The following is a 21,865-nucleotide window of genomic DNA, read 5'->3' on the forward strand; positions in this document are numbered from 1 at the left end:
AACTGAGGTGGTCCATGCCCTTAACTGCTGGACCACGCTACCCAGTCCACACTCAGGCCTTTACAGTAATAGTAAGTTTTAAAAAAAATTCCACTCAGTAGATTTCTGTGATTTAATATAACAGAAGTTATTACTAAAATCCTTGTATAGTCCCGAAGTCTACAATGTAGTCAAGGATACCAATACTGTGTAAGGAGCTCATAATTCATACACTTAAAATTTACTTCTAGAACTGAAGAGATAATGTAACAAACAATTCCAAATGGTGGGCAATGCCTTGGGATCTCAAAGAGGCTTTGGTTAGCATTACACATTCTTTATAGTATTTCCACTCTAACTATCCTTTGTCCAACCAAGTTCTGGAATCCATTGCCCTAAAACTTGCTACTTCCTGCTTTCACTGCATCTCACTCTCCCCAACGCCTCAGCCAACTCATCGCCCTGTCTACCCCCGGCAATCACTATCATTACTCCTTTGTAAACGAGTGCTCCCGATTCCTCTGCCTCAAACCTACTTTTACTTACCTGCCTGGCTTAGCCCTGTTCAAATCGTAGCCTGCACCTGCTCTACCACGGGCACATGGGGGTGAACACAGACAACACCAGCTAGTTCACCTTTAATCCAGGATCACTAACCTCAAGAGAGTGTGAGTGATGTGTGCCCATCTTATTCCCTTCAACCTTTTCGCTCTGACTTCCTCCTAGATCACACCGCTTTCTTTTAAATCTGCGAATTCTTCCTTATTGCTAATCTCATTTCATGGCCTTGCCTCCTGCAGTACTGAGAAACAGAAGCAAGCAGAAGAGACGCTCCACAGATCCCGACCAAGTCATCTACACAGCAACTCTACCTTCTGTTGCTATGGACGAACTCTTGTGCTCCAGGTTGAGGCTAATTCTCCATTTAGAAATTATAGCCTGGCTCTCTTACAAACATGTTCTGCCTGCAGAGCAGAACAGATCCTCCAGTCCAACTTCAAACATGCCAAGCTCCACACGAAACTCTAAGAATACCTCCACCTAAATTATGCCAACTTGAACTCCTAAGATCCTTTCCCAAACTTTCTTCAACCATGTACACCAAAATCCTCAGAGTGAACTTTACTTTGCTCTCTGTTTTATCTGATCCTTTGGAAAAGATTGAGCCAGTAATGTTCCAACGCTTATGAAGCCAGTATTCTAGTATTTGAATAGAATTAGTATCCAAGTACCACTAAAGTCAGTTCTACTGATTCTGGGGGTCCTGTTGCACTCCCCTTAGAAGTGTTAACAATCTCTGATGCAATCACCACATCATCTGGGCGATTCAAAAGGAGAAGACTGCACTGCTGAAATGTGTTGATGGTTTTGCAATTAATGAAAAATCTGAGAGTCAAGTTTGGAAATTTTCTTTGAGTGACCTAGAGTTTAAGCTCAAAATACTGCTAACCAACCTTTCAAGTAATTTTTACTGGCATATTTCTACACCTCTGGACTTTTGTTTTGATTGAAAGCTACATTATAAAACATCTATTTGTTTCTATCCTGTAAAGCAGGACTTAGGCCAACAAGATTCCCACATTCCAGCAAGAGAAAGGAATCTCAACTCTTTTAAACCACAGGGTAAAGGCATACTGTATTATTACTAACAAAAGCTTATTGGTGATTTATCAACATTGCCATGTGCGGCAACTCACTGCAGCTACATAAGGAGGTCATCAGAGACAGACTGTTCTACACACAACCTCTCAAAACACTTGAATTTCATCCCTTGTCTTATATATGCTTTGTAAAAAAAAATTAACTCTAATTCTGTGTCATGATCGTCCCTTGGAAGGTCAGCTAGAAGTTGTCCGTTTGCAAACCTGCGTTACCACTGCCATTAATGGCCTCCTTTTCCTCATCTTCTTCCTCTTCAGGAAGAGAGCTGTCCATTCTTTCCATCTTGCTGACAGATGTAGTTCGCTTTCTTTGGGATTCTGGGTCAAACTCATTATCGAAGAGGACCTGATCGACCGGATCTGGCTGGAAAGGACTGGGTTCTGCTGGAGGCTTGGGCGTGCCATAGAAGTTTCCTGAGTAGAGAAAATGGTAGGTGAAAGGATCAATGCTGACCTGAGACAGTATCTCAGAGTGTATGGCTCTGCCCTGCTAGCTTGTGCTGAAGCTTCTGAGTCACTACCATCAGCCAAAAGGCTGCCAATACCTCCTGGGAAAGGAGCAGGTAGAAAGGGCAGAAAGAACTCATCTCTCAAGTGCTCTTCACCATATGAAATGCGGCATTTTAATATTATTTGTACTAAGGCCAGGAAGTGACAGTCTCATTCTCCCACCTCTCCCCACTCTGAGCTTGCTTTGTATGGGGTCTAACTAGGACCTAATTTATAAATTTAAGTGCATAAATGTGCTCATGTTAAGAGTAACTGGCATAAAAAGGATAAAACACATAATTTTGTTCTACTGTGTAAATTAAGAAAAATAAAGAAATATGGGGCAACGAATAAGCTATGAACTAACCCGTCTGTGCTGAAATGCAGGCAGTTTATGCAAAGGTAATTTCTAAGTTTTTCTGAGCATCATATTACTTTATCAGCCAACTTACTGAATAGGCATTATAAGCATAATTGAGGAAATACTTTAATTATGTTAAATCTTGAGAACATCAGCAATTTTTTGCAGTGAAAAGAAGTGCTCCAGAATAAAATGAACACAATGGCACAGCTTCTCCATTTGTCAACAAGTTTCCAACGGGTCGTCAAATACAATGGAAAAGCGCCAAAGACTGAGTTATATTACTAGTTTGTGGCCCTGCTGTACTTTGTATCGATCACTGTGCTAACAGAGCTACTGGTAAGGAAAGACACGTATAGTTAGAGGATAAAACGATCTTTTATTTATTTTAAAAATTACATCTTTTAATCCAATTCCTTAGTTCCTTAGGAGGTAATTAAGATGCTCATTCACATAAAGTAAACTAATTAATGGGGTATATAATGGATTATCCAGCCCAGATGTGTAAAAAAAAAAAAAGTACCAGTTGTTCACATTGACACTGAGGCAAATCTACAAATACCACAGCTACCTGGAGCTGTGTGTGCTTTAAGGGGGGGGGGGGTGTGGGGAAGCATGAAGATAAAGCACGAGGAAATTCGACTGACTGCTAAGTGTCATTAAAATATTCAAGACAAAACAACTGACACCAAATGGAAAAATTTCACTACATTTGCCTCTGGCTTCTCCTTTGCTTCCAAGTCCGCTGTTGAAAGGGCGTCACCCCTTGTAGCTGGTGGAACTGAAGCTTCGCAGTTAGATGATGAAGGGCTCTGTGACGGGCTCAGGGGTGATGCAGGGGGCCGCTGAAAAGGCCAGGTCACACTTGGCTGGGCAGGGGACATGGCACTGCTCCAGACAGGTGTGTCCGGAGAACAGGGTGCTCGAGGGTCTCGACTTAACCCTGCGTTGCCTCCGACAGCCTTGCCAACCAGGAACCCGGCTGTCCCACCACAAACATAAGTTGACTTTTTCTAAGGATGGCAGTTTTGCTAGAAACACATTTTACTGTGTATTTTTAGTAACTATTATCTAATGATCACCTACTATACCTAACTCTAAGTGCTAGATAACGCTTTTCTAAATTAAGTTAGAAACCCAGCTTTTTTCTAGGAAACTAGAAAACTTGAGGACTGAGTGACTGCTATTCAGTCATTAGTAAGATTTAAGGGCTTCATAATCAATTTTGAGTTTCCACATTGAAAAGAATAATGGAGCTTAGATTAAAACAGAAAGCTAGCATTGCTCATGAGGAGATACATTCTTCTTGAATTGGTGGTTAAAAATTCACGACTCTCAGGTACAATAAGGTGAAAAATGACAAGGTTTGTGACTTGGATTATAGTTAGCAACAAGAAAGGTTTCCCAGCCTTTTACTTCTTCATTTCCTCTTTTCTGAGAGCTTTTTCGCTTTGACACTAGGACTATCAACTATTTATTAAATGTCTTAAAGCTATGTAAAAGTACAGGCAGTGGAGAGAGAAACAGCATACTCACTGGCTTACTTACTCATTCACTTATTCACCCTCCAGATACTAACTTTTGCCAGATTCCTGTCAGGTTTCCCTGTTGTTCCTCTTTAAGGACACACAGACATACCTTGTTCTATTGTACTTTTCAGATATGATGTTTTTTATAAGCCCTCTAGCAGCAAAAGAAAAAAAAAAACTGTTGAAGGCTCAGATGATTGCTAGCGTTCTCTAGCAACTAAGTATGTTTTAAATGAAGTATGCCTTTTTTAAAAACATAATACACTATGGCACAGTTAACAGGCCACACTATAGTGTAAATGTAACTTTTAAATCCAGTGGGAAGCCAAAAAAATATGCCCCACTTTATTGTGCTGTTTGCTTTACTGCTGGGATCTGGAACTGAACCTATAATATCTCTGAGGCACATATACATAAGGTCAAATATACTAAACTTCCTCTCTCTGCCATTCTCTCTCTCTGGTTATCCTGAAGTTGTCAGAATACCGAATGGAATGAAGTGTAACTTCCTGCATGCGGTGTATATTCGGGATCCAGGTATATGCATAGATACCATATAAGTACTAGTTTGCATGGAGTCTTCATCAAGTGTTTTTATAACCTTTCAGAGCATTCTTCTAACAGTATGCTGGCTGTTCATAAGCTCTCACAGCTTTCCTCTTATACACTTACTTATCTGACTCCTGTTGATACAGGCAGGTTCTAGTTCGCTGAACTACTGTACAATAGTGCATATTAATGAATGAAAATGCATTCTACTCATTCATTGGTGAAGAGTTGTTTCCCTTCTCTCACTGTTTCAGAAATGCTATAATGGCTATTCTGGTCCATCTGCACAAAAATGGGGTTTCTCTAGATAGGCAGGTGGGCAATTGCTGGATCAGAGTTAACTGAAACTTTCAATTTACTAACTTCAGTCAAGATGCTTTCTAAGAGTGTCGCATCATTTTTACTGTTGGAAGGCAGCTGTGCTCACCACTATGCCACCAGAGCCTCTTCATCTTAGACTCCTGCCAGCTGCAGACAGGGCCTCCCATTTCCCACAATTACCGGATGAAATTTGTTGTCAAGCTGATGGTGGTGAAACAGTGCAAGACTGTCATTTCAGTTAACATTTCCTCTGCGTTGAGTGCACACTAACGAATAACGTGGAGTATGCCACTTTGCCACCTGCCACGTTTTTATATTTAATGGGGGAAAAAATGTAGATTATCTTTGTGACCTAAAGTGTAGAAACAATTTCTTAAGCAAAATCACAAGGAAAACAGTGATGAATCTGCGAGACAGAACATTAGGGTTTCTGGTTAATGAAGAAACAGAGGACAAAGTGGTAGAATTAGCTAAAAACATCTCTACCCAGTAAAGGCCTGATGTCTAAACATACATCTAAATATCTAAGGAACGTCTACTAACTGGAATGTGATTGGGATCCCACCTGTTCAAAAATGGAAGCGAACAATGAATTTACAGAAGTTAAAAAAAAAAAAACTACTAAGCACCTAAAAAGATGATCAAACTCTACCAGAGAAGAGAAAACAGATGCCATATCTACACTCATCACCCTGGAAAAATGAAAACTCTGGGTGATTCAAGTGGCGCACTGACTGCACAGGTGTTCTGCAGGCACCACACTCGCCTTCACACTGGTGGGAACACCGGCCACCGAGCTGTCAAAACTACTCGTAGGGCTGTGCACCACGCAGCCATCTGGCCTCTGGTCTCTAGCCCACAGACGCTCTCACGAGTCTGTAAGAAGACGTGGGAATGTCTGCTACAGTTTCATCTGCGGGGTGGGGAACTGGAGACAGCGTGTAAGCCATCACTAGGACGCAGCAGGATTCCCAATGTGGAGGGCTTGGGGCCGTTAACAAGCCCCGAATTACACATGCCAGATGGCAACTGCATTCATCTAAAAATAGTGATAAATGAAAAGAAAATCTCAGTGAGAGAGAACATGAGCTTGATGTGGTCGTAAATACATACGCACCAGATACAATACACATTTGCAAGAAACCCACCCCCAGTCTCTTTTCTTCAACACAGCCAAGACTTTTTAAAGACAGATTTTTTAAAAGTGCATTTGAATACCTGAGCACAATACAAAGGAACATCAAATACTAATTGTGTTCATGTGATGAACACACATTATTAGAAAATATACAAACTGACCAACAAATGATGTCAGTACCTCGTCTGCCATCAACTTTGTGACATGATTGGATGCCTCTGTTTATTGTGCAATCCCATCTTAATTTGTAGGTCGCAAATATTTTAATCAAAAGAAAATCTTCCCAAGGCTGAAAAAAACTTTTCTAAAATATGGAATTTTACTGATCATGTTTCCTCTGAAAGAATCCAGTGGGTCGGAGTTTTGGGGGCTGCTGTCAGTATCGGGGGACATACCATCATACGTTCCACTTTCTAGTAATGCTCCACTCTCTTCCAGTGCTTTGAACTGTTCAACAGAAATGAAATTATAGTCCACCCCTGGTACTTCCCCATCCCTGGGGGCCCTTGTAGTGCCTAAGGAGAAAACAAAGACAAAGAAAATAGGTTGTAAAGTGCTTTTATACTTACAAAATACTTAGAGTACAGAAAATTCAGTATATAAAGAACATGGGAGAAGCAAATGACTGAATTTATTATTGCAAATTAGACTGGGGCGAGAAAATCTTAGGCAAGTTAACATGACTAAGTGCAAGTAGGTAATAAATACGACAGATGAGTAAAATACACTTCAATAAAAGCTACAGATAGCTACAAATTCAAAACTACAGAGATCAAATTTAAAGTTTAGTATCAAAGAAAAGCCATTCTTTCCAAGACACAAGAATCCATTTTTCCGTGAAACCCAAATTACCATTATTTAACATCCGAAGGAGAGATTCTCCACCAAGGAAAGATGGCACTTTTAGAGCTACCTTTTTGCATTTTTCTCTTCCCTAGCATGTATGTAAATGAAAAATTACTTACTAGAGTCGGAAAGGACAATTTAAAAAGAAACCATTGCTAAAAAGTAAATGAACTATTTAAAAAACTTGGACAAACATTACATGGAAAATTAATGAACATTAAATTTGAAATTAATGAAAAACATTCAATGATTGCTTCTTAGTCATTCTTTTCAAGTCATTAAAAGTTAAATAGTAACCCATTTTATGAAATGTTCGATAGCAACAGATCACTAAACTTCTATTAAAGCAAAATATTTCAGATGCAAGGTACGGATTTCAGTTATGGCAACACAGCTATGTTTGATTGGTTCTCCTCAACAAGAATCAATACTTTCATGAACTGATACTAGAAACATCATTTCAAAATACTACATTATATAAAAAGGAGAGGGAGTGTGTGGCCTGGGAGTAGCGCTGAAAGCCATCACCAAGTCCTGCCAGGGACATTTGCAGTGTTTCTCCACCTACGAGCCCCCCATTCATCGGGGACACCAAGCCAGACGCCTGAGCGTCTGTCCTTGGGTTCCTGCCACAAATTCGCATCCAGCCACCAAATATAGCTCCACCTCCTCACCAGCTCTGGGATTTGATTCTTCTCTTCACTCTCGCCGAAATCATAATCATTATCCATGACCTTGTATTGTAGTTTTCACGGTGTCAACTCTTTCCACGACCTGGCTAGCCCCTTTACCCAAACTGCAGCTCGTGGATTTTCTAAAATAAGGATCAAACAAAAACTCTCTAAACCCATCAGTGGTTTCCCATGATCCTTAGTGTAGAACCTAGACTCTACTTCTCCAGCTTCATCTTATTTTTTTCCCACCATAATAGATGTTTTTCAATTTTCTAAATGTTCCTTGTACACACCTTCAAGACTTCCTACTCCTGTCCCCACTGTTACCTCAGCTAAATCCTGCTCACCCTGCAGGTCCTGCCTTAGAGAGTTTCTGCAAAGAACCTTCCTCGACTCCACCAGGATACGGCAACATGGAGGCCACGTGCATGTGGCACAGTGCGGGAATCGCGGCAGATATCAGTGGTCATCAAATACATGAAGCCAAGATTTACCCAAATGGAATGAGCGTAATGCCTGGCAGCATACTACTAAAATTAATTCAAGGAAAACAGCGCTCTTACTTTTTAGTTACACTACACTGAATCATATTTTAGAACATGGGGAAAACCCATTAATGGATGGATGAAAGATGATTATAAAACATGAATGACAATATCATGAAATAATGATTACATCAAAATTCTAAGCAAGAGACTATAGCCAGTGATTTTCCCATTTATTTTTTAATGTTTTTTGCTAGTGTGCATTTGTTCACATTTTGCCACAAAATCAAACCTGCCTCCCTTTTATTTCTTCATATGCTTTTTATAGTCAATATATTGACTAAAACGACATTGTAATATTCCTCAAATCAATAGGCTCTACCTTCACAGTTAAGTAAAAACTAACATTAGAAAATAAATTCAATGATTAAAATTAGCGGTGATGGATGGAAAAACACCGCCACCGTGTTTTGTGCTTTCGCCCATCGAGACGAGCCTGTTGCCTCACCTTGCGTCCTAGCGACTGCAGGCTGTGACGGCAAGCTCAGGGCTTCCCCCCTTGGAATGCCCTGAACCCACGCATGGGGATCCTGGTTAGATGACTGTACAGTGAGAGCGCTTGAGACAAAAAGACCGCCGAAAAACTGCCGGCAAGGCCATCTTATCAAGCCAGACCCTGCTGACCTCAGGACCCACCCCAGTGGAGTCCAGGCGATTCTGCAATCATTAAGCCATTAAACTCTGGGGTGGCCTGTTAACGCAGCACAGGCAAATTGAAATACTAACCAAGTGAACTCTATTTAAAATATAATGACTATATAAAACCTAACTGAAGAGCCAATCAAATCATAGACAAGACGATTAAAAAAGCACTGACCCAAGGGCAGAGACAACTTGGTGGTGGTGGGGATCAGTAGTGACGGCAGTATTGTAGCTCTCCTCTAATCCCTCCAGATGGCCTTCTTTCTGCAGAGTAGCTGAGCGACATGGATGCTTTCCATCCATGGATATCAAATGGTATGTGTGATTCCAACATATCTATTCCCAAGCGTTACAAAGTAGCTGGAATGTTAAGTCGCCTTGGGAGACTTATCTCCTACCCCCCAAAACGCATGACTCCCAAGTACGTAAAAAGATCACACATTCTCTTTCACTATTCACTAGGCACAGACTCCTGGCATGAAGTGATGGTCTCTCTTCTGCCACTTCTCCACTGGGTTTTCTGGTCTTTTAAACACTGATTTGCAGTTCTTTATTCTGGTACTTCATCAAATCTAAGTAATTAACGACTTCTAAAATGCAATGTTATTTTATCCTAAAAAAGAAAAAAACTTGGCAGTCATTAACAAAAATTCTTTCTACTGTAAAATCTGTTTCAACTGCAGAGAAGTTAACATGTGAAAAAAACTGTTTTTGTATTGAAGCACTTTGATCCTGTGGCAGATATGTGTGTTGAAGTGGGATGTTTCTGCTAAAATGTGAAATATACTTGCTTAAACAGTACTTCCTACAAAAGTGTGCAGCTAAACTCAACGAAATTATGGGAAGGGGGGGAAAGGGTGGGGGTTGATCTCATAAACCTAGCAAAATCACTAGCAATCATAATTTAGAGTAAATAAAATTACTTTATCATTAAAAAACAAAGGAAATGACAAGGTAGACTGACAGAAAAGGAAGGTTGAGTCAACTGAAAGACAGAGCAAAAGCATACAACAAACAATTTTAAGACAAATACTATGAAGTGAACAAACTGACGTCATCCATACTACCTGCCACATTCTGCTATGTTACATAAGCTGAACTTAGTTGCTGCTTCTCAGTGACATAAAACATTAGCTTGCTGAGGGAGCTGCTGTAAGAACCACCATCCCTCATTACCTGACATTCGCCTACCTCCCATGAACGTATTAACAATATAGGAAGAAATGTTGCAGCAAGTCCTGTCTTCCCACACTGTAGTTTTCTTTTCATCTTTTTCTTAATGCGCTTTAAGTAACAGAAGTTTTTCATTCTAGTGTAGTTAAATTCATCAATTCTTTCCTTTATAGCTAATGCCTTTTATGTCTTATTGAGGAAATCCTTCTCAAGGCCATGGAGATATCCTGTCCTTTTTTAAAAAAAAATCTATGGGCTTTCTTTAAAAAAATGTATGGGGTTTCTTTTCAATGCACTAAAATAGATTTTTGGGTGGGGTCTCATGAGAAATAGTCCAATTTCTTTTTTTTTTCCCACGGGGCAACTCAATCAGATGTACTGAAGAGTCAGGTATTTCCCTTCTGATCAGCCATGGCACTTGTGTCACAGAATTGCCTCCAGGGCTGGGGATGGTCTAGTGTGGCCTATTCACCTATGAGGAGTCCTGGGCCATTCGCACAGTGCTGTGATTACTGTATTTTCATGATAAATCTTGTGCTACAGTAGAACAAATCTGTCTTGGTTGTTCTTGACTCATGCCAAAAACAAGCTAGACATTTTTATGGGATTAGATTGAACCCATTCAGCTATTGTTCAGTTTGAACTGATCTAGTCACCATATTGAATCTTTAACCCATAAACAAGAAATCTGTCAATAGATTACAATGTTTTTTAATGTCTTTTAATTTTCCCTTATACAGGCCTTTATACTATTTTCTTTAGGAATTAATCTCCAGGCATTTAAGCATCTTTATGCTATTATAAGTGATACATTTATGTAAGCTATCATTTTCTAATTGTTGATGGTATAAAAATAATTATGGGAATTTAAATGGCCATTTTATCTGGATATAATTTACTGAGACTAAAATTCACCGCTTTTAACTGTTTAAGTAAACTGTTAAGTAAAATCAAATGAGTTTTAGTAATCAGTATTCCCCAAAATTGCCTTGTGCTAGCTGCAGTCCTTTACACCCTATGGGGGGGCAGAGGGGAGCCTTTAATAAAAATCTCATGAACAGAATCATGTATTTATTGACTCCAGGAGTGGTCTGTGTCTAGCTTCTTTCAGTTAGCAAGATACTTTGGAGATTCATCTTTTTTAAACTTTTTGTGTAGAAGAACTAGGGTGTAGGTCAAAGTGTGGGGGGGGGGAAGAGGGGTGAGAGGACTCACCAGAGATAATGGGGAGCAGAGCAGCAGATCGCTGACACACACTGCTGAGGGAGCAGCAGGCGGGACAAATGAGGTCTGCTGCGCCCTGGGGGTCGCCTCCTGGCTGGGATCAAGTTCAAGCCTTAGTGCTAACAGGGCTGAGACTTAACCTCTTGGTTAAGCCTGTGCACCAGTGGGGCTCAGAAGCTTCATCTTTTCACTGCGTTCAGTATCTTTTCACTGCTGAGTGGTATTCCACTGCACAGACACTCCAACATTTGATTATACATTCACCACCAATGCCCAGGTAAGTGGTTTCCAGATTTTGGACATTGTAAATAAAACTTACAAACTTACAAGACTTTGGATAGACATCCATCTACCTGTGTGCTGGGTTACCACCCAGGAGTGGAACTGCTGGTCAGCTGGTAAGTGTATGCTTAGTTACATGAGAAATACCTCAAAGTGCATGCATTATTTTGCATTCTCAGCAGCAGCACGTGAGAGGTACAGTTGACACACATTAGCATTCCCACATGGGAATCCTTTCCTGGAATTTTTCAGCAAATTCACTTTTTTCTAAACCCCATGAAAGATCAGGTGATATAGAAAATGAGAAGGAAAGTATTATAGTCCTCCTGAGAGAATTAAAGCTCCCATAGAGATGTTACTGGTTTGAAGAAATTGATTGACAGCAATTGAAAGCAAGAACAGCAAACGCTAAAAAAACAGAATCAAATGTTCGAGCTGACGTTTTCCGAGACCAGGCAGACGCACGCAGCTAAGTAGCCTGGCCTGCGGCTGCTGTTCCCACGCCTTGACTGTGATCACGTCCTGCCTGCTAACAGTGGGTCTTTCTTGCAAACAGTTATTAAGAGTATATGCGCTGATAATTTATATAAATCTTATGAAGTGTTCCCCCCCAAATTATGAGTTTTTGGAAGCTAGGTCAGGCCTAAAATTGGCAGTTTTGATAAGTGATTCTGTGCAATGCTGTTAACCTCATTGCAACATCTCAGTGTTATTGAGTATGATCCAACAATATTCTCCTGCATGTCATACCATTTCTGTGCCTTGTAAGTACCTTAATAGATGAAATGCCAAAAGGTAAAGTGAATGTTGTGGGACACATCAACTGAAATCAGAATAGTCTATTAGATTTAAAAGCAAAATAGGTTTCAACAGCAAATGCAACGTCAGGGCAAAGAGACATGACTCTTCACCACTAAAAATGAAAACAAACTTGTATGAATGACCAATGAAAATGCCTAATTTAAAGATAGTTTTGGACAGTCTCTTAACTTAATGAATACCAGTGCAAAAATGAAAGAAAAAATTTCCTATGTCTAGAATATTTGTTATCAAAGATCAAGGGCATCAAATAAGGCAACTGACATTAAAGTTTACTCTAAAGTTTAATATTAGGATTAAAACATTTACATATTAAATATGTGTGATACTATTAGTTTTTTAAGTGATTGTTTAGGGCTTTATTTTGTGTGAATGGTCCCTTTAAAGGTTTTCTATTAGCAAATGTCAGTATGAAATCACTTGAGAAGTATTTTTGAAATCTTGATATATTAGTTCCTAACATAAACCATCTGATTTTATGTTGCAATTTTTCTTTTCAAATGCTGGATGCACTCAGGAGACTCCACCCACACCATGGAGCTCGCAGGCATCATCACTACCCTAACAGGGAAGTACCCCATCATTCAGTGCCCCAGGTATGTGACTCAGCTGGCACTTTGTCACAAGCAGCCATGGGTTATACTGAGATTACATTGTGATGCCACTTCTTGTCATCAATTACAAGCATTCTACTTCCTGCTGGCAAGTTTGGCACTGTGCTCAAAGCCCAGAACACCATCAAAACCCATGACAAAACTCCTTGGAAGGTCGATCTCCCTGCATCACTGGCTGCTGAAATCTGCACATCATTCATCTGACAAGAGGCGGATGTCCAAGATCTATGAAGATCTCACACAGCTCAATAAAAACAAGACAAAAGCCCAACCAAAAAACAGGCAGAAGAACAAAGTAGATATTTCTCCACCAGGCCCATGAGAAAATGCTCATCATTCATTTATCAGAATATATAAGTAAATGCTTTATGGAAGGAGCTATCATCTTCCACCTGCGAGAACAGCCTGTATCCAAAAGACCAGAGATAATCACTGGCAAGAATGTGGAGGAAAAGGAACCCTGATACACAGCAGGTGAGAACATGAACTGGTCCAACCCCTACAGAAAACAGCACAGAGGTTTCAAAATGCTGAAATCCACATCTGCCATGCAGTCTAGCAATTCCACTGTTAGGGATGTACCTGAGAAATGCAAACAAACAACCCAAGTGGATGCATGACTCAGTTTACTGGAGCGCCATTTATAATAGCCAAGTGTGGAATCAACCTAAGTGCCCACAGAAAAAAAAACAGATTAAGATGATGTGTATGTACACAACAGAATACTACCCACTAGAAAGGAAGAATATTTATGCAGCATGGATGGAACTGGTGGGGGTTCCACTGAGCAAAGTCAGTCAGAGAAAGACAGACACAGACTGGAGGATTTCAGTAATATGTAGAAAACACATAGGGCGGGGGAAGTCAGGTAAACCCAAGCCAGTAACAGATCCGAAAAATCTGACTATAAAACTGAGTTTAACAGAGGGGGAGGATAGAACAAAGTGTGGAGGGGACCCAGGGGATGACAGTGGAGGAATATGGATGCCTGGGTGGTGGGAAAGGCTGTGTGTGCTCTGCCTCGGAATCAGTGTTGTAATCCAGTCTTACTTCAGTAAAAAGAATTCGTATTTTCTATCACCTTATTGAATTTTTGCTTATTTTAGCAATGACTTTACTTACTTCAATGGGATTGTTGTAATTATTATTTGCTTTTTCAAATGGACGTGCTGAAATATTGAACTATAATGCATGAAGTTAGCCATTTTCCTTTCAGTTCTATAACTCAGGCATAATTTCCATTATTCCTGAAGCATTTTTGGTAATTTTCTTACAGTGCAAGTCTGCTGGTAAAAATCCTCACCTTTTTGAACACTTTATTTCTTCACTTTTTAAGACATTCTTATCATATATAGAAATCTAGGTTGGCAATTTTTCCTCCCAATGTGTTCAGGCTGTCATTTCCTGGCTTTGGGTATGCACACCGTGTTGACAAGTCTGCATCTTTGTTCCCTTGCATGAAATGTATCTTTTTCTTTCTACTTTTCACCTTTTCTTTTTATCGCTGGTTTTAAACAATTAGATTAAGATGTGCCTTAATGTGGTTTTCTTTATGCTTCTTCTGCTTGGGGGTTTGTTTATTGCACTTCTTAGAGCTGTGGGTTTATAGTTTTCATTAAATGTAGGAAAATTTCAGCTGTTTTTTGTAAACAATGACACTGCTTATTTTGTTCAGGAATCTCTTCTTTGGGTGGATCTTGGCAAGGTGAGCTCACTCCTCTCACCCACCTCTCCCCACACCGGTAGGGGGCGCTACCAGGGCATGGGCAGTGACTTAAGAGCAGGCTGTGTACAGCACAGTGGTCCCAAGAGGCCATACTATCCAGATCTGTGTGACTTACCCCATAACATTCACGGAGCAATGACATCACCATCAGGGACATTTCTCAGAACACGGCCCTCTCTTTAAGTGATACCTGGCTCTACTGGGGCGGAGCCCTGCTTTCAAGGTAGCTCACGTAAATGGCTGGGGTGGGGATGCAGACTGGACACCGAGGTTGCCCTTCACTCAGGTCTCTCCGCGATCTGCTTGGATTAACCAGTGTCAGGGCCAGGCTCAGGAAGGTCACCCGCGTTGATGCCACCACTTTTTAAAGGCCTGGCTCAGTCACAGCACACCGTTGCCTTATTTTCTGTCCAGCAGTCATGAAGGCCAGCACTGTGGCAGGGGATAGACGCCCTCCGCCCAATACAAGGAGTGGCAATGGACCTTCGAGCTTTTCTGCTTTCTCATATTGACCTGTGTCCCAACCATAAGTCAGTGTGAACAGGTCACAGTCCTTTTCAATAGAACAGACTTATTCTATAGGCAGAACTGTTTTGCTTATAGTTCAATGTCATAAAACAGTTACCTGTATCTGGCCCAATTTCTAGCAATTTACAGTAAGAGGGTAAATCCAGTAGCAGGTAGTCATTCACAGCAGAAGAAATTGTTTTAAGTTCACTTTTCAGACCTTTTCTTCTCATGTTCCAGATACTTTTTATTACTTCTCTTTCAGCTCCCTGATCAACTTTTCCTGCACGTTCTACTCTGTTAGGCCCATCCAATTAATTTTTGAAGTTCAATTAACAAATACATCTCATTTTCCCTTCATTCTGCTCATATCGACTTTAAATTCATGAGCATAACTCCTCAAGTTCTGGGTGTATTTATACTATTATTTGAACCTTTTAAAAGATCAGTTCTTTTCCTATGTGTGATTTTTTCCTGTTACAGTTTTATTTTTGCACGCAGAGTAATTTTTTATTAGATGCTGGCCATTGTATTATGTCATCTGGTATCTAGAATTTATTGTGCTCATTTAAGGAGTACTGATTTTCTTGCCCCTCCACCCCAGGTTCTTCCTTCTCTCCCTTTCATCCTTTCTTTCTCTTAGTTGACAGTTATGTTACAGGCATATGTGCCTGACACTTTTGGGGCCTGCTTAATTTAGCTTTCTTAAAGCATACCTCTCAAGGAGCTTAATCTATGACTATTTTTGTCCTACAGTAAGACATGACCTTTATGGAATTTCTCCACTCTGGCTGCTGAGAACTCGGATTTCTCCCAGTCTGTGAAAGCCCTGGGAATTGTTAAAGTTACAGCAGGTAGAGCACTTTGCTTTGACCATGTGAAGCTCACCCAACACAGCCTGGGTGAGTATTAAGCAACAGAGTCAAAGAAAAAAGCACCTGGACAGGTTGTTTGAGTTCCTTTTCACCCCAGCTCCCTGCTCTCTGGCACTCTGTCTTCAACGTGCACTTCTGTCTCCTTTACTCAAGAGTCCACTATATTCAGAACTCAGATTTCTGTCCGCTCCCTGTGCTGTGGTCCAGAAAGTGACTCTGGCAGAAAGTTGGAGACTCCTCAGGACTCCTTTATGACTGTATAGTCTCCTGTCCTTTTCTCTCGAGTCAGTCATGGCTTATCTATAGTCCAGTGCCTGACAATAGTATTCTTTCACATTCATTTTTTGGTTCTCCATCTAGTGAGTAGCTCTAGGTGAATCTATTTTTAAATGTCTCTCTGATGCCCTCATCATTTGTAAGCATTTACAGAATTTCTGGTACAATTAGGTATCCCAAGCCCACCTATTTTTCTTGCCCTTAGAGCTGAAATTAATTTTTTTCTACAAGAACACTAGTATGTTCTTTAGTGAACACATATTTAGAGGCCAGATGTGACTATTCAGCAAGCTAACTACTGCTGATCTATCATTGTTTCTAGGTTCTTAGAGAGGTTTTAGACATTTCAATTTGTAAGCTAAGACGTCCTACTCAGATCTAAAAAGCCTGCAGTCATTTGGGTCCTATAAACTAAAACGAAATCACTGTTTCTTTCTGGGAAATAGTCTCACACCGAGAAGGAACTGTAAAACTAGGACAACAGAAGCAAAGTAAGAAGAAGATCCAAGTAAAAGTGGCAGAGGGCAGCAAAGGAGACAGAAAGTATAAGTTCATGGTTTTATTAACTTGTTTTCACAAGGAAAGAGGGAGCTCTAGAGCTTTGGAACAGAAGTGCTGAGCCACTGCCATCACATGCAGCCTACACAGCAAGCTACCTCCAAGCAAATGCCTATCAGACTGTTTTCAGATTTTTTAAAATTACTTTATTTATTTATTTATGCATACAGAGCTGGGGTACAGGCCAGAGGTGCAGGGGCAGGGAAAGGATTCACCAGAGACAGAGCGGGGAGCAGAACAGGCTGACTGATGAAGTACACTGCTGAGGGGAGCAACGGGCGGGTCAGGAGAGGTCTGCCGCGCCATGTGGATCTCCTCAAGGGGCGGTGATGCAACTTATGCGGGAGTGGCTTTAGCTTCTTAGTGCTGTGCTTTAACCTGCTGCGACCAGGGAGGGCCTGTTTTCAGGCTTTTTAAGAGTGATGTTTCATGCTCACTCAATTAGATTATTGACTAACATGGTTACAATAGTCAAGGAAAGGAAACATGAGCCTAAGATTTCATATCCATCCAGACAAACTTTAAAGAATAAAGGCCACCAACTGCTGATTCCGGGAGCCAGGGAGCTTCAGACAACCACAACTACTGAAACAACAGAAGGGTACAGAGTGAGCTTAAATTTGTTTTTACCCATGGACTACAAAATGAATAAATGATCGTTATAAAGGGGAGATGGCCATTTATAATGGCTCTTTGCTTTGCCAATAAAGATGACAACTAGCAAAAAAAAAAAAAAAAAAAAACAGGGAAAGAATAGCGAATTAGAATTAACCTACTGATTACATTGTATTTATTGGAAGTTGTATTAGTTCAAGTAAAATGATCACAGAAAGCAAAGGAAAGAAGAGATGACTATTTTTCCATCTTTTAGACCATTTTTACCTTGCTCATAGTAGTGACAAAACAAAGAATGAGAGGGAGGAAACAGCTACACAGAATAAAGATGCAGACTTCTCTTAAGAGAGCAAACAGGCCGCACAGTGAAAGACTTTATAGAAGGCTCGTACGCAGGCGAAAGAAGAAAACACTAAAGAGAGTAATCATGCCACTAAGTATCACAGAAGCTTCAAATGGCTACCAGTGAAGTCCAACGCTATTTGTAAAATAGATTCAGGAAGATAAAAGAATAAAAAGGTGGACAAAGATATCAAAGGCAAAGAAAAGAGCAGGTGCAACTCTGAAAACTAACAGGTAGATTTATGGAGGACATCATAGCTAAGGAGTCAGATTTTAGAACAAAATCAGCAAAAGAAAAAGTTGATTGCCCTGTTTTAAGTCTAGACTTAAAGAGACTTTGAAGATTAAAACACAGAAGGACAAGAGTGAGACACACACTTTAACAAGGACTAGGCTGACCAGACAAGAGGAAGGAGGGGGTGGGAGGAGGAGGGAGACCACGTCTGAGAGCCTCCTACAGGCCAGAGGTTCACATTCATGTTCTCAGGTTAATTCCCAAAAGCAACTGTATGACCTGAGTCCTGTCATGTTCTCAGGTTAATTCCCAAAAGCAACTGTATGACCTGAGTCCTGATCTTGAGATTCTGAAAGATTAAGGAACGTTTAAATGAAGCACAAGGTAAGATGGGAGATTCAAGGTATTGAAGTCAGTCTCACTTAGCTCTTTACCACCACAGAATGCTATCTGTTGTTCAAAAACTACCCACAAGGAGTTACAAATATATTCAAAAGGAAAATAAAGTAGAAGGCCTTTTGCTGCTTTTATTCTTCCCCAGACCTGTGCTCATGAAGCCAAAATGCAAGCACACAATACTTCCCGCTATGTATCAAAAACAAAAGACCACCATAAGGCAACAGCCCATCCTATGCAGGCCAGTAGATGCGCACCAACATAGCAATAAAAGATTCAAATGGATTTCCACAAAGAAAGCGCTTCTATCTTTTCCCTTCAGAGAAGGGGCAGGTCATAGAAATAGTAATAATAAATACAAATTACTAATTTGTATCACTACTGTAATAATTATCACAAAAAAGCTTGTCCTCAATGTAAAAGTCTATATGGACTTTGAAAACTGAACCGCAAGAATGAGATTTACCTGGTGACATATATATACATATTCTTAAGTTCTTCAAGTCTAGTGACTTTTTATAGTCACAATGTAGATTCTTTAGTTTTTATACTTTCTAAAACCACAACACTTAAATGTCTTCTGAAAATTTTTCTCCCCTTATTCCTATTTTCATTCACTATTTCATTATGAGCTTCTTCATAAAATTATTTCTAAGTGTTTGATAAATGCAGAGTTCTGCCTCACCTCCACTCATCTCATACTTACACGGAATGGTCCTCAAGTAGAGATTATCTCTGATCACTTGCTGCAATTTGTGGTCAATGGATCCTTTCTGAAACTGAAGACTCAGGTAATGTCGCAAATCTTTATTGATGACTTTGCCTACAAGAGAAAAAAATACATAAATACAGACACAGAACACAAAACATAACCGTTAGCTCTCCAGTTAAATAAAGATAGATGAGAATGATTAAATATGCTTAAACATTTAGTTATAACCAGGCAAAAAGAAGAAAAACAAGATCAATAATACGAAACTTTTTTAGGTGCTATCATTAAAATATATACCTGATATGTAAGTATGAGGGAGAAGGTCAGAGAATATGACAAATATCCAAGATAATTTCATTCAATACCATGGCTTTTGATACCTTGTAAATTCTTATCAATCTCTACCCCTGGCTAGCTCCACCAAGCTTCAAACCCAAACTCACACATTAATATTACAGATATATGTAAGTCAAGTGAGCGTTCACATTTCAATAGCCAAAACCAAACTCTCCATTACATCCTCTTCCACCTTCTTCCTCTCCTTTGGTGTTCTCTGTCTAGAAAATAAAGCACCACCATCCCAACAGAACTAGAAGCAGCCAGACCAGCCATGATTCCTCCTTTTCACAACTACCCCCAGGCCCTATTCACTGGCACCTTGTCGGTTCTCCCCCTGAAACACAGCCCTTCCTGTCCACTTTCCTCCATTTCCATTGGCACCGCCAGAATCCAAGCCACATTACCCCTCACCAGGGATCCCCAACACCTTCGAATTAGCCTTCCCACATCCATCCTGCTCTTACCATTGACACAGTCAAATGAGACTTAGTACATAAATCAGATAATCACTACTTGAGAGCCATCAGAGCTGCTTATTGCACTTGGAATAAAATCCAGACCTTGAAACAGCCTACGAGGGCTCCATGTTTGGCTATATCTGACCAAAAGCAAATGATTTTCCCCTCTCATACTGTGTGACCTCTGTACTAATAATAAAGACCAAACGGGTCCTGCTCAGAACCTCAGCTTATCAAGGCGAACAGTCATTTTCTGCCTGCCTGTCTGACTCTGAAAGGCTGTGTGGATCAATGAGAGTGCTTAAAGTCAAGTTCTATTTTGGTTTTTAATTTGAGGTTTTACTATAGCATATGGCATAACTCACAAAGGTAATTACAAAATGCTACAAACTCAGATTGGATTTTAATCTACAAAAATGACAGCTTTTAAATTAGATATCATTAAAGACACAATCATAATAAAATTCAAATCTTAGGTCACAAATAACAACATGAAAGGGTCTTTTACAGAAAAACAAATCAAAACAACTCAATTCCTTTTTCAAGGGCTACAAGTTCTTAACATAGAAAGGCCAGTTAAAGCAGAAAGAACTAGATTTAAAAAAAAAATAACAATTATCAAAGCTGGGCTCACACACTATTTTCATCCTCACAATTCTACTGTAATTCTGAATGTAATGCTGAAATGAACAGTTGCGCCCCCCCCCCAAAAAAAGGGGATAATTTCATAAATATGATCTTCTATTTAGAATGCGCAACTATTTGAAAGGTTGTTACGCTTCTGAGGTTGGAGACAAAATGTTAGAAATATCAATGAGGCCCTCCCTGATGGGGCAGCAGGTTAAAGCACAGCACTGCAAGCAAGCTGCAGCCACCTCACAGCCGCCTCAGTGCAAGTTCGATGTCCGGCCAGGGAGCTGACCCACATGGTGTGGCAGACCTCCCCTGACCCACCTGCTGCTCCCCTCAGCAGTGTACTTCATTGATCTGCCTGTTCTGCTCCCTACTCTGTCTCTGGTGAAGCCTCTCACTGCCCCTGAACCTCTGGCCTGTACCCCAGTTCTATATGCATAAATATTTTTTAAAAATCAATTAAATGTAAATTACTAAAGATCAAAAAAATTGTATGGATTATAAGATTAATAATAATCAAAATATACTGGCTGTAACAGTCACCTATGGGTCTTGCCACAAGAAACCAAAAGAACTTTTAGGGGAACAGAATATTGTGATTCCCTCCTTCAATACACTTCCAGGGAATTTGTTGTTTTTTAAAGGGCACAAGTATCTTAATAAGGGAGATAACTGTGGGATTACTAGGCCAGCAGAAATACTGACTCACAAAGATACTCTGAGTGTGTATCTCCATTATGAAGTTTTATATACGTATCTGCCTTTTGTTCAAGGAGAATGTCACAAAAACTTGACTTTCAACGATATGAAAAACATTTCCTTGGACTTAATGGAATTGTTTTTAACAAGGGGGAAAGAATCTTCACACTTTAGAACTCTTAACCAAGCCAACCTTTGCTTAAATGTTAAGATTATTCCTTGACTGTTAAGTGATTTATAAGTCAAGCTGATATAGGGAGCTTCAAAGTAGATTGTTATGTCTTATATATACATCCAGTCAGGTAGGTCAAAGTCTAAAATCTCAATTATGTGAATAAATCCAGGCACTCCAACTCCAAACTAAAAATCCTTAGTCAGAAGCACTCATAACTACATTGTCATATCTTCTGAAAATACGCACGTTAATATCTGCTACCATTTCTCTTTAAGGGATTGGGGGCAGCGAGTCCTTGGTCATTATTTAGGTAAACCTTGTAGCATGCAGGTAGAGGTGTGGCCTGTAAATCCATCTAATTGCCAATGTTGTTGACGTTTCCATAAGGATAGTCTAGGAGACTTCTCAACCACTTCTTCAAATCAAGATAGAACATGTCTTTACTATTCTCAGCAGTAATTTAAAAAAAAAAA

At 40.0% G+C, this 21,865-nt stretch overlaps 1 protein-coding gene across 1 annotated transcript in view; it reads right to left on the bottom strand.

The window, feature by feature from the left end:
* The window catches only part of MAGI3 (membrane associated guanylate kinase, WW and PDZ domain containing 3), a 180,499-nt gene that overhangs the window by 52,279 nt on the left and 106,355 nt on the right, over positions 1-21,865 (bottom strand). Inside the window, exons 2-4 of the mRNA XM_004689636.2 lie at positions 19,083-19,199; positions 6,423-6,542; positions 1,845-2,054 (exon numbers count right to left, since the gene is read on the bottom strand). Of these exons, the coding sequence (XP_004689693.1) occupies positions 1,845-2,054; positions 6,423-6,542; positions 19,083-19,199 (447 nt within the window). The remainder of the gene's footprint in view (positions 1-1,844; positions 2,055-6,422; positions 6,543-19,082; positions 19,200-21,865) is intronic.

Source organism: Condylura cristata, unplaced genomic scaffold, assembly GCF_000260355.1.
Source record: "Condylura cristata isolate star-nosed mole 26May11 unplaced genomic scaffold, ConCri1.0 scaffold00026, whole genome shotgun sequence".
Lineage (NCBI taxonomy): Eukaryota > Metazoa > Chordata > Mammalia > Eulipotyphla > Talpidae > Condylura > Condylura cristata.